At 47.7% G+C, this 13,964-nt stretch overlaps 1 protein-coding gene across 1 annotated transcript in view; it reads left to right on the top strand.

The window, feature by feature from the left end:
- Positions 1-13,964, top strand: part of LOC116986997 — a 114,330-nt gene that overhangs the window by 46,587 nt on the left and 53,779 nt on the right. The window contains exons 8-11 of the mRNA XM_033042880.1: positions 6,530-6,850; positions 9,226-9,546; positions 10,910-11,227; positions 13,260-13,580. Coding sequence (XP_032898771.1) covers positions 6,530-6,850; positions 9,226-9,546; positions 10,910-11,227; positions 13,260-13,580 — 1,281 coding nt within the window. The remainder of the gene's footprint in view (positions 1-6,529; positions 6,851-9,225; positions 9,547-10,909; positions 11,228-13,259; positions 13,581-13,964) is intronic.

Raw genomic sequence — 13,964 nt, 5'->3', positions numbered from 1 at the left:
TGGCTAGCTCCACGGAGGTAGGTCCGTAGGCCCACAGCTCCCCTGCCCCACAGGCTCCGTGACTTCAGCCCCCAGGTCGCTCCGGTTCGAGGCCGCTCCACGGCGCTAGGCCCCAACGGCAACGGAGACCCGACAGGGAAAAGGTCGGGTCTCCATGCAGGGAAGAGATTTAAAAGTTCCCCCCACCCACCCCCCACCTCCCACACATACACATTTAAAAACCCACTACAAACTAAACCCTCAACAGGACAAACAAATAAAAAATACACAGACAGACTGCAGAGGCCGCTGCGACGTCGGTCGCGCCGCCTATCTAGAGCAGCGGATGCAGTGGATGAGGTTGGATGAGATACAGGTGAACCTCTGTCGCACCTGGAACGACTGCTTGGGTCCTTGAATGGAGTCGAGAGGGGAGGTAAAGGGACAGGTGTTGCATTTCGAGAGCACCTTGCTCTGGCAGGTCAGTGGGTTTCAGGTAGAACACAGTGGCACAGCGGTAGAGTTGCTGTCTTACAGCGCTTGAGACCCAGGTTCGTTGGTGACCTCGGCTGCTGTCTGTAAGGAGTTTGTACTTCTCATTGTATCCGCATGGGTTTTCTCTGGGTGCTCCGGTTTCCTCCCACACTCCAAAGACATACAGGTGTGTAGGTTCATTTGCACAGTAAATTGTATATGGGGTGAACACTGGTTGTCACGGTCTCGATGGGCCGAAGAGCCCGTTTCAATGCTGTGTCAATAAAGTTTTCTTGCCAATTGCACATTCCAGAAGTAGATGGATAACAGTTTTGTCCAGAGCACATCTGCCTTGTGTAGCTCTGTGGTTGTGCAACACAACGCAACGCAAAAAGGATCTGGCTGGGGAGCCCTTCCCACCAACACACAAGGAAGGATGTTCACAGTCGGCCTGCAAACCCATCGGGGAGGAAGCACCATAGACTTAACTCTGCGGTTTGCTTGCTAGTTTGCAAGCATGCAGCTCCCATACTGCTAACCAGGGTTCAATCCTTGTTCTTGCCTGCAAGGTAAATTGAAGAATATGTCAGACAATCACACATTGGCACAGCAAGTGGTGCCGTTGCCTCACAGCATCCGAGTCCTGGGTTCGATCCTGACCTCGAGTGCTGTCTGTGTGGAGTTAGCACGTTCTCCCTGTGACCATGATCGTTTCTTCCGGGTGTGCGGATTTCCCCCCACATCCCAAAGACGTGTGGGTTTGTAGGTTAATTGGCCCTCTGCAAATTCACCCTCGTGTGTAGGGAGTGGATGCGAAAGTGGTCGCCGTGGACTCGGTGATCCGAAGGACCTTTTCCATGCTGTATCACTCTGTAAATGAGTTTACCGAGTGCAGTTTAGTGTGCGTTGTGATATTTGGATGATCTTAAACTGTTGATGGGAAGAAGATGATAATTTACACGAGAGACCTTTGGAATAGCCAACACACTGGAAATGCATTTCAGAAACAGATGGGATGCGACGGTGTGATGAATGACTAATGCATGGGAGATTGTTTTGAATAATAGAAGGATGGTTATCGTTATCACAGGCCTTCTGAGCAGCATGAAAGGTCACCCTCTCAGAGGTTTGCATTCGCAGTCAAACTAATTATCCATGAGAAACAAGTGTTGCTCACGCTCTGAATACCCAGAAATACATTAACAGGGAATCAGTCCCCAGAGCTCAACAGACTGCGGTCAGTCCTCCCGGGCCAGGGCAGCCCGCTTCCCACCCCTACTTCAGGGATCAATCGCTCCCTCCCCCACACTACTCGCTCTCTTTCTCTCTCTCTCCCTCTGCCCCGTCAAGCGCCCCCACCCCAAGCAGTCGCTGTCCACCCTCCGTCTGGCAGCCAGCCAGCCTCTCCACTTGGACATTTCCCTGGTGGTAAGGAGAATAAACTCATATTTCGTCCTATCAGCCGTCGCACACAGCACATAATCCTCCGACATGTTCGCCACCTCTAACGGGATCCCACCACTAGCCACATCTTTCCGTCTCCACTGCTTTCTGCTTTCCGAAAAGACAGTTCCCTCCGTAACTCCCTGGTCAACTCCCTGGCCTTTCCCAAACAAACCACCCCTTCCCCAGGAACCTTCCACTGTAATTGCAGGAGATGCAACACCTGTCCCTACACCATCCCCCTCTACTCCGCACAAGTATCCCAACAGTCTTTTCGCGTGTCAGAAGTGCACTTGCATCCCCTCCAACCCTATCTACTATATCCGCTGTTCCATGTGTGAACTACTATATATCGGGGAGACCTTGCGCAGACTCGGCGATCGTTTCGCTGAACAACTCCGCTCAATCTGCCTGGGCCTACGCTACTTCCCGATTGCTAAACAGTTTGACTCCCCCTCTCATTCCCAAACTGATCTTTCTGTCCTGAACCTCCTATAATGTCAATGAGAGGCCAACGCAAATTGGAGGAACAGCGCCTCATATTTCGCTTGGGCAGCTTGCAACCCAGCGGTTTGAATATTGACTTCTCCAACTTGAAGTAAACCTTGCTTTACTCATGCCTCCATCCCACCCCGTCCTAGTTCTCCAATAGGTTTCACTGTTTTCCTGATGATATTTCACTGAATGTGTGCCTCGTTGGCATTTTCCCTTCGACTGGCAATGGTCCATTCTACATTTTCCTTTAGCATTGTCACCTTTGATCACTTGTTTTCACACCGTACCCTTCCAAACACTTTGTTGAGAAGTGTTTGCAGAAGTCATGGGTCAAAGGTGAATGAAGACGGAATGTAATTGTTATTCTGCATCGTCGGTTCCTCACTGCAGTGTTTTAGTTGAGCAAGTAAACAGGAAATAGCTCCTAACAAATGATCATTTACTGAGGGTCGCCAACGCTCAGCTAACATCAGTGGCGGACACGTCAGTGTGTTACACCCATACCACGTGATGCACAACATTGCCATTGATGTACACAACCCGGATAAACTGCACTGTTCCCCTGTAAGTAACACACCCAGAACGATAGCCCGCAGCAGATATTAGGTTATATTATAATGCAAATAGTTGCCTACAGAACGAAATCTTTGTAAGCAGATGTACAAAATGAGCCAATGGAATGTACATGAACACAACTCTGATTATTTATTAGCTCTGTATTGCGAAGAAGACAAGTTAACAATTCAATTCACTGTGCATATTTTACCTTGCTTTAACTTCACTAAGTGTATCACTTCGCCCTTGTTTGAGTTACGTTACACATGTCAGTTACATTCCACATCCCGCTTTCCCAGCTGATTTCCATCCTGAGGTAATTGTAGACAAACCTCGTCACAGTCCACTAGAATTTTTCATTTTCAAAACATGGATCTCATGACAATAGTGTTTCAAAGTTGAATTGAAGAGTTGAAGGAGAGAGGAGAGGGTCAAACTCCAATTAACCTCAGCTGATTTCAGGTGAAAACCCCCTACTTCCTGACGCCAACTTCCTGTTTTGCCCCTTGTCAACAGTAATATGTCACAACAAAAGTTCCAATGATTATATTTTTGATCTGCCGGTCCACTTACAAATTCAACAAGAGGGAATAATCCGGTTAGACGTTTCTACTTTCTCAATGACATATTTTAACCAACGTATTATTGTTTACATGAAGGGTCCCGACCCGAAACGTCACCTATCCATTTTCTCCAGAGGTGCTGCCTGGCCCGCAGAGTTTCTACTCCACTGGCCCGCAGAGTTGCTCCTGCATTTTTTGTCTATCAATATTTCCACCACTGTTCAGTGTTAACAGACTCTGAGTACAGAGATAACCGCCGCTCCATCCTTACGGATACATCATACTTGACGAAGTGGCTGAAGCAGCTGCAATAACAACATGTAACAGACACTTGGACAGGTCCATGGATAGGGAAGTTTTGGGGAGATATGGGTCGAACGTGGGCAAATTTGACTAACTTAGATGAGCACATTGGTCTCAGGCGTTGGAGAGTAGGGCCTGTTTCCGTGACGTATGACTCTGTGATCATCTGACCCAACGTGTCGAGCTGCTGCTGGCTCGCTGTGGTTCACGATGTGACTTCCTGTTCCCTTCTTCCTCATTGCTATTTGAGAGATGCGGTTGTATCTGAGAGCTCAGAGCTGAACGACAGGCAGAAAAGTGCTGGCCTTGTCACTATGGATAAAACAATGTGGATTCCCATACTTCTCATCGCCTCGCTGCCCGGTGAGTGAAAGCCAGATGTTGCTATTCCAATGTTCAATGTTAGTTGGGGTCCCGTGCACCCTTTCCACAGCAGAGATGGTTAAGTGTGTGCAGACATGTAATGGGGGAAATGAAATTCAGTGCATTGTGGTGATGGATCTGAAATCACATTTGAATATCGAGACTATGTTCGTAGTTTATCCACTACCCGTGGTCTAACTGCATCACGATGATAGTTTACATTGAACGGCAGTTACATTGAGAATATAAACTGTCCCCGATGAGCAGCAGGACATTTGGCTCCCAATTCAGTTTAGTTTATTGTCACATGGACCGAGATACAGTGAAAAGCTTTTTTCTTGCGTGCTAACCAGCCAGCAGAAAGACAATACATGATTACAATCGATCCTCATACAGTGCATAGATACATGAAAAGGAAAGTTAAAGCCAGCAAATTCCGATCAAGGGTAGACCGAGGGTCATCAAAGAGGTAGACGGGAGTTCGGCATTGCTCTCTGGATGTGGCAGGATGTTTCAGATGCCTGATAACATAGACATAGAAACATAGAAACATAGAAATTAAGTGCAGGAGTAGGCCATTCGGCCCTTCGAGCCTGCACCGCCATTCAATATGATCATGGCTGATCATCCAACTCAGTATCCCGTACCTGCCTTCTCTCCATACCCTCTGATCCCCTTAGCCACAAGGGCCACATCTAACTCCCTCTTAAATATAGCCAATGAACTGGCCTCGACTACCTTCTGTGGCAGGGAGTTCCAGAGATTCACCACTCTCTGTGTGAAAAAAGTTCTCCTCATCTCGGTTTTAAAGGATTTCCCCCTTATCCTTAAGCTGTGACCCCTTGTCCTGGACTTCCCCAACATCGGGAACAATCTTCCTGCATCTAGCCTGTCCAACCCCTTAAGAATTTTGTAAGTTTCTATAAGATCCCCTCTCAATCTCCTAAATTCTAGAGAGTATAACAGCTGGGAAGAATCTGGCGGCGTGCGTGCGTTTTCACGTTCGTAACGCTCTCTGGGAAGGGACCCGCTTTATTAGATTAGATTAGATTAGAGTAGATTAGATTAGATTAGATTTACTTTATTAATCCCTTTATTCAGGGGAAATTCAGATGTCCTTGCAGCACACTAATAAAAATACAACATAGCAATCAAGAAGTTCAACACCAAACACAAAAACATCCCCCCACAGTGGTTCCCACTGTGGGGGAGGGCACAAAGTCCAGACCCCATCCTCTTGTCCACCCAGAGTCGGGCCTATTGAGGCCTCCACAGTCGCCCCCACGGCGCCCGATGTTCTCGCCGGGTGATGGTGCTCCGGCGTCGGGAGAACCCTCAGCGGCTTGGGGTGCCAGGAATGGCCGCCTTCCTACCGGGAGACCGCGGCTTCCAAGCCAACAGACCGCGTTGAACGGAGCTCCACACACTGGCGATCTCGGCGAGAGATCCCAGGCTCCGGGATGTAAAGTTCAGCACCGCAGCTGGCCGCTCCACAGAACCGCGGCTCCACAATGTTTTCATCGGCGGTCCCAGCATACTGGAGTTCCAGCGCGGCGACCCAGGAAAGGCGTCGCCCGCTCGGCCACAGCGCTCTGGCGCTGTGCCGCCGCCAAAGCCGAGGTTCTGGCCAGGTCCCCTCAGGGAAACGTCGCTCCAGGACCCGCTGGTAGGCCGCGAGGACAGTTCGAAGGTGCTGCTCGGAGGAAGGCAGCCTCTCCGACCAGGTAGGGACTTGAAAAAGCAGTTTCCCCCCCCCCCCCCCCCCCCCCCCCCCCCCCCCCCACACATATAAAGATTAGACCCCCGACTACACACTTTAACGTGCTAAAAATAATAAAAAAGAAGTGAAAAAACCGGACAGCTGCAGGACAGGCAGCCGTTCAGGACAGCGCCTCCTCAGGGATTGTAACCCGTCTGTCCTCTGTCCTCAGTCAGGGCGTTGTAAAGGCGGTGAAGGTCTAAACACGGGTCCGGCCCAGTGTCGGTTGAGAGATGAATGTTGGCAGCAAAAGTGGGGTCTTTCTGTAGGATGAGAGGCCGGGCACCGCCTGGGATTATTGAAAGGCAGCTCCTGCAACACTGCCGCGCTCCCTCAGTACCGCACTGCGATCCCAGCCCAGTTTCTGCTCAGGGATCTGGAGTGGGAAGTGAACCCTAATTGTACTGACCCGGGGACACAACTGACACAACTGGTACAATAACAGCACTGCCTGCACTTCAGACCGGAGACATTGGCCGTGAAGCAATATGACACATCATGGAACGATTTAAGTTTTCTTTCATGTAATCTTCAAAATGTATCTATTTCCATTAAACAGTTAATTTGCTCTCCATCTGAAAGTTTCTCCCCTCAGTTTCAGGTGAACTGTGGGGACAGGGGGATATAAGAGGAGTTGTGGGAAGAGCGATCACAATCGATTGTCACTATGCAGCAGAGAACCTCACACACACAAAATACTGGTGCCGTGGGAGGAGTCGCCAATGTACAGTATTAGTGAAAACAAATGGGCTACACGGACGGAGTGGAAGAGTGTCAATCACAGATAACCCGGCACGAGGAACATTTACTGTGACTGTGGAGGATCTTCACTCTGGAGATACAGGATGGTACAGATGTGGAATTACAACATCTGCCGCCCATCCAACGTTTATCGTACAACTCCAAGTATCTGACGGTACGTTTCGCAGCGATTGACTTGACGTCTCCACTGAAATGCCTGATCCATGTTTTCTCCGGGAAGGGTCAGGGCAGCACCGATATCCAGAGGCTCCGCAGCAGTGCAGAGACCTGCGGGGAGCGGGCGGGGGGTCGGGAAACCACACTCATGTTGCTCTCACCCAGTGCGGGCTCTGCCCCACTGAGCGGCCACCACTTCAAGTGGGATGCTCAGAACATTCCCCTACCTCTGAACTGTATGAAATGTCACCCTGTCAGAGGTTTGCATTCCGACTCAAACTAATAATCTGACAGATCAGTGAGAATCAAGTGTTGCTCGCGGTCTGAATACCCGGAGAATAATAAACAGGGAATCAGTCCCCAGAGCTCAACAGACAGTATTTATTCCTCCCGGGGCAGGTCATCCGGCTCCCCGACCCCACCTCAGGGATCAGTCACTCCCTCCCTACCCCGCGCCCTCTCTCCCCCTCTGCCCCGTCAATGCGCCCCCACCCCCAGCAGCCACTGTCCACCCACCGCCCGGCAGCCAGCCAGCCTCTCCACCCCGACATTTCCCAGGTGGTAAGCAGAATAAACTAATCTTTCACGCCATCAGCCGTCGCACACAGCATATAATCCTCGGTCGCATATAATCATCCGACATTTTCGCCACCTACAACGGGATCCCACAACTAGCCACATATTTACATCTCCACCGCTTTCTGCTCTCCGAAGTGACAGTTCCCTCCGCAACTCCCTGGTCAACTCGTCCTTTCCCACCCAAACCACCCCTTCCCCAGCAACTGCAGCGGATGCAACACCTGTCCATACACCTCCCCCCTCTACTCCGTCCAAGGACTCCAACAGTCTTTTCGGGTGAGGCAGAGATTCACTCCAGGTGTGAACAAGCGGATACTGTAGATGGGAGACCAAGCGCAGACTCGGCGATCGTTTCGCTGAACAACTCCGCTCAGTCTGCCTCGGCCTACGCTACTTCCCGATTGCTAAACACTTTAATTCCCCCTCCCATTCCCAAACTGATCTTTCTGTCCTAGACCTCCTCCACTGTCAGAGTGAGGCCGAACGCAAATTGGAGGAACAGCGCGTCATATTTCGCTTGGGCAGCTTACAACCCATTGGTTTGAATATTGACTTCTCTAACTTCGTCACCCTTGCTTTACTCCTCCCCCACCCCCCCCCCCCCCCCCATTAGCTTCAATGACATCTTGATTATATTTTACTAATTGTATGCCTCGTTGTCACCTTCCCTTCAGCTGACAATTATCAATTCTACATTTTCTTTTGATCAGTTGTTTTCACACCTTATCCTTTCTTTTCTCTTCTGTCTCCCTTTCTCATGACCCTCAGGCTGAAGAAGGGTCGCGGCTCGAAACGTCACCCATTACTTCTCTCGAGAGATGCTGCCTGCTCCGTTGAGATACTCCAGCATTTTGTGTCTATCTTAAAGGGATCGTAATTAATTTTCGCCTTTCAATTCCAAGGCATTGAATAGGGTTTTTGGCACGCTGGTCTTCATCAGTGAGGACATTCAGAAAATAATTTGAAATAATCTGCATCAGACGTGCAGATGTTGAGTCCACACTTTGGGAATTGTGTTCAGCTTTAGTCCCTCAGCTCCAAGAAAAGCGCCGTTGACGTGGACAGCGTGCAGAAAGGTTTTAGGGCGACGCTGCCTGGACAGGATGGGATTGACGCAGGGAGCGATTGGACAAACACAGACTTCATTCCTTGGTGTGGAAATGATTGAGCGAGGAACTTATAGAAATGTATCAATCACGAGAAGCATGTTCATTTTCCCACGATGTGTGGGATGAGAAAGTGGAGGACAGAGGTAATGGGAACTATTGAAAGAGGGTGCCATTGGCCGTAGTGGCACGTTTTGTACAGATGAGTGGCCGAAGCTGAACACAATTCGCCCACGTTCGACCTCAACAACGTATGTACAACTGAAACATAACATCCCAACTTCTGTTTTGAGGGACAACATTGTCCACACATTGGGTGATATTTATATGGAACCTGATGCCAGAGGAAGTTGTTGAGGCAGTTAGAATAATAGCATTTAAAATACATTTTGGACAGTTGAGTAGATTGGGATCATTGCAAGTGATAAAGGAGAAACGTGGACATATGGAAATGGCCTAGAAAGACATGTTGGTCGGCATGAATGAGCTGTTGTGATGGGCATCTTTCGGTTCTCTATAACTCTAACCTTCTTCAGTTTCTGGGCTTCGCACACTTACAGAGATGTAGATGAGCCGGTGAGATATCAACCGGACGGTTCGGGCTGAGATAAAGGGCTGCTGAGATTTAGCATGTGTTTGGTGTTTAACTGTTCATACAGGTGACTGAATGTTTGCTCCATTCCCACAGAACCCGTGTCTGCTCCTGTGCTCAGATATCTGTCACCAGCTAATGCCTCACGTCCCGGAGGCTCAGTGTCAGTGTCGTGTGAGTCTGTCCGTGGATCCCTTCCCATTCATTACACATGGTTTGAGAAGAACGAGCATGGGTGGTCAACGATCTTGTATGACAATCAACTGGATCTGAGTTGTGAAATCCTCGGAGGTCAACACCGTCAATATTACTGCACGGCCGCAAATACTCGTGGGACAAACCCCAGTGAAATACTCAACGTGAAAGTCTTCAAAGGAGCAGCAACGTGCAGTTATGTGACAGAAATGAACAATGCTGGTGAGTGTTATTTTCCCGTGGGAATACTGTTTCACAATTCCTCTCGTGTTCTTGGAGCTGCTGCTTTTCACCTTGTGGTGATGTTCGTGGGTTTCTAGGTATTTGAAGGCGGCATCATTGCAGCCACCGTGAGCTCATGGCGTAAAAGCGAGAATTTGATTGGGGGACTGGCAAATAATTGCTTGTTGCTTTCACCTGGGAGGTGTTGTGATTCGAAAAGAGCGAAAGACCTGCACTTATCACAACGGGTTGAGAGCATTCTATCAAATTTCTGCCTTCAGCCTTAAAAATGATTTTCTGGCGGCCGTTTAAGATCTCACAGTTACTTTGAGACAGAGAATGCAACCAAATTAATTATAATTGATCCATCATCCTTTATAAATAGGGATGTACAATTTCATGGTAGACAAAAGTGCTGGAGAAACTCAGCGGGTGCAGAAGCATCTATGGAGAGAAGGCCACGTTTCGGGCCGAAACTCTTCTTTAGACCTGTCTAATGTGCAATTTCATGATCATGTTCATGATTTTAACTCTGTTAATTTGTGAGAATCACTGGAACTCCAGTAATCTCACAAAATTAATTTGGAATCTACTTGGCCGTCACTCCATCACATATAACCCTTACTTTTGTCAAAGATAATTTTGGAATGAAACTCCCGGTAGGTGTGGAGCCGGTCAGATTGGAAGTCCAGAAGAGAGTGTGGAAGGTTTACATCAGTGAGAACAAGCGCAGCCAAGGCCAGTGCATCTTAAACTATTTCAGTGTCATTCACCCTTGAGTCTTTATCACAAAGTTTCCTTCAACCTCTACTAAATTTTCTTATGTTTTTTTGGTAATATTCATCTTATTCTCCCTTGTGTATAATTTTATAGATTATTTATTTTGTCACATGAGCAAAAAAAAAAACATGAATTAGCTAATTCACCCCAAAATAATCTCATTCACCCTTGGGTGAACCATTCACCAGTTTAAGAAGCAGTGGCCTAGGCCACAGTTTTGCTGAACACTTGTGCTTCGTCTGTCATGACCCAGAATAGCGCTTGATAGACACCCCATCCTCAACGTCCCCCGCTGATGCAGAGCAGCAGCAGTTTGCACCATCTGCACGATGCACTACAGCAACTCACCAAGACTCCCTAGATAGCGCCTTCCAATTGCAACAGGCTGGGAAGCGCTTTGGAACGACCTGTGCAAGTGGTGAGGGACGGTGTACAGAATCTGTCTCTCGTCGCAATCTAGGTCGAATTCAACACAGTTAGGAAAATGATTGGGCGGACTCCCCTGTACACATTGATGAATACTATAATGTGTATGTTTGTGAAAGGCTAATTTTGCTCTTCAATTTACGAAATATGTTTCCAGTTTCAGGTGCACTGTGGGCTGAGAGCGAAGTAAGAGGGGTTGTGGGAAGAGCGATCACAATCGATTGTCACTATGCAGCAATGTACCGCTCACACACAAAATACTGGTGCCCTGGGATACGTCGCCAGTGTACACATGTAGTGGAAACAAATGAGAAATATGGACAGAACGGAAGAGTGTCAATCACAGATAACCCGGCACGAGGAATATTTACTGTGACTGTGGAGGATCTTCACTCTGGAGATACAGGATGGTACAGATGTGGAATTACTGCACCTGGCGAACCAACATTTCAAGTACATCTCCAAGTATCTGAAGGTAGGTTTCCCAATGAGTGACTTTATGTCTCCACTTTGGCATCTGCATAAAACACTTGTTAGGTGGGAGGCTGGTGCACAGTTCTGGTCGCCGCTTCATAAAACAAAAGATGTGAAAGGTTTGTAGAGGTTACAGAAAAGGTTCACCGGGATGTTTAGTTGTAGTTTACAAATGCAACATGGAAACGGATCCTTCGGCCCACCGAGCCCACACCGACTAGCGATCACAGGTCACACTAGTTCTATGTTATTCCACTTTCCCATTCGCTCCCTACACACAATTCTACAATACCGCCATTCACACACCTCATTAGTGCAACAGTATCACCATCAACTATTTTTTACAAGGAAGTTAAAAAGTTGTTAATCGTGATACTGTTGCATTAATGAGGTGTTTGAATGTTGGTATTGTAGAATTGTGGCAGAGATTCAGATTAAAAGAAAATTAACGGCAGATGCTGGAATTGTAAAACAAAGAGAGCTGGTGCTGCTGTGTACTGGCACAGTGGCAGACATAGACATAGAAACATAGAAAATAGGTGCAGGAGTAGGCCATTCGGCCCTTTAAGCCTGCACCGCCATTCAATATGATCATGGCTGATCATTCAACTCAGTATCCTGTACCTGCCTTTTCTCCATACCCCTTTAGCCACAAGGGCCACATCTAATTCCCTCTTAAATATAGCCAATGAACTGGCTTCAACTACCTTCTGTGGCAGAGAGTTCCAGAGATTCACCACTCTCTGCGTAAAATTCACCCAGAAATTCACCACTCTCTGCCAGACATGGGAGTTCTGGCAGCTGGGAGGATGGAGAGACACAGAGAAGTGTAAATCTGGTAAATGGATTATGAGGAGAAGGAGCTTTCTGACGGGAAATTTGGCTGTCGCTTGGAAATGCAACATCTGAGTAGCTGACATTGTCCTCATCTGTACCGGAGTGTCCCTGTCCATTTCCTTCATAATTGCACTCCTGCATACACAGTTTGATTTTGATTAGACAAATGGGTAGCTTCCTTGTTGCTTTGAATATCTGACGGTGCTGCATAAACGATGCTCCCCTTTCCTGCTGGCAATTCCTAAAATGTAAAAGAGAATCCAAGATGGGTCTGATGATTTGTCTGATTCGTGGTCAGTTCTAATCATCATGTTAAAGGAAATATCCTGTCAAGTTGGATAGGGTGCAGAGAAGACTTACAAGGATGTTAATAATAATAATAAATTTTATTTAATGGGCGCCTTTCAAACATCTCAAGGACACCTTACATAGTATATCGGAATAACATATAATCGGAATATAACTAGTAATAAAGACATCACAGAGACACAAATTAAAAACAGGATTCAATCCAAAAACAGAAAATCAAAAACACAGTGTGAAGAGGGAGCAGCGGCAACCAAATCGTGCCAGCGTCCACTCTCTCTTCACGGCAGCCATCTTGTTGTGGTGAGTTGAGGGCCAGACCTACAGGGAGGGGTTGAGCAGTCTAGGACTTTATTTCTTGGAGCGCAGGGGGATGAGGGATGATCTTCTGGCAGGTACAAAATCATGCGAGGAATAGATCGAGTAAATGCACAGTCTTTTGCCCAGAGTAGGGGAATCGAGAACCAGTGAACATTGTTTTAAGATGAGGGGGGGGGGGGGGGAGAATTATTTAACAAGAAGCAGGGGAGTAACGTTTTCACACAAATGTTGGTAGGTATATGAAACGACCAGCCGACGGAAGTAGTTATGGCATGTACTATCGCAACATTTAAAACAAATTTGAACAGGTACATGAATAAGATAAGTTTAGAGGTTTAAGGGCCAAGCATGGGCAGGTGGAACTAGTGTAGGTTGGTCGTGTTGGCCAGTGCGGGCTAGTTAGACCGAAGGGCCTGTTTCTACGCTGTATGGCTCTATGACTCTATGTAGATGGATGGGTCAGATTCCAACCTGTCGGCTCTGGCTAAGATACAGAGATGTTGGATATTGGCGTGTGATTGATTTTCAGATGTTCACTCAGTGTCTGACTGTTTGCTCCTTTCCCACAGAACCCGTGTCTGTTCCTGTGCTTGTATTTCTGTCACCAGCCAATGTCTCCTGTTTCGGGGGCTCAGTGTCAGTGTCATGTGAGTCGGTCCGGGGATCCCTTCCCATTACCTACACCTGGTATGAAAAGACCCCATCTGGGAATTCCAAGATCTCAGACAACAATGCCCTGGATCTACATTGTCAATCCTTCAAACACCAGCACCATCAATATTCTTGCACAGCCTCAAATAAACGGGGATCAAAATCCAGTGAAATGGTCAACGTGTCCATCTCCAGCATTGACGTGCCCTGCAGTTTCCCCGTGAAAATCAACGGCACTGGTAAGTAGTGGAGGGGATGAGGAGAAGAAGGGGAAGTGCGGTGGGGTGGTTCATAAGATTAAGTGATAGAAGCAGTAATAGACCATTCAATCATGACTGATCTATCTTCTCCTCTTCACCCCATTCTCGTGCTTTCTCCCCATAAACCCCGACACCCTGAAATCCATGCACGTTATTTAATTAATTTATCAAGATTAATATGGTGGAATTATGGCCCATTTGTCAATACTTGGTTGCTGGGCTCCAGAAACAGATTCCCCAGTGCTGGTGTAGACCAGCTTCCCGGCTAGAACGTCCTCTTATGTTTACACAGCTTTAAACTAGGTTTGTAGTGACATCAGTCCAAGCACTTTCACTTTCCATCATCTCCACATGACCGACGCG

This window comes from Amblyraja radiata, chromosome 24, assembly GCF_010909765.2.
Source record: "Amblyraja radiata isolate CabotCenter1 chromosome 24, sAmbRad1.1.pri, whole genome shotgun sequence".
Taxonomy (NCBI): Eukaryota; Metazoa; Chordata; class Chondrichthyes; order Rajiformes; family Rajidae; genus Amblyraja; species Amblyraja radiata.
Note: the sequence above shows the minus strand (reverse complement) of the source record. Positions and strands in the feature narration are given on the sequence as shown.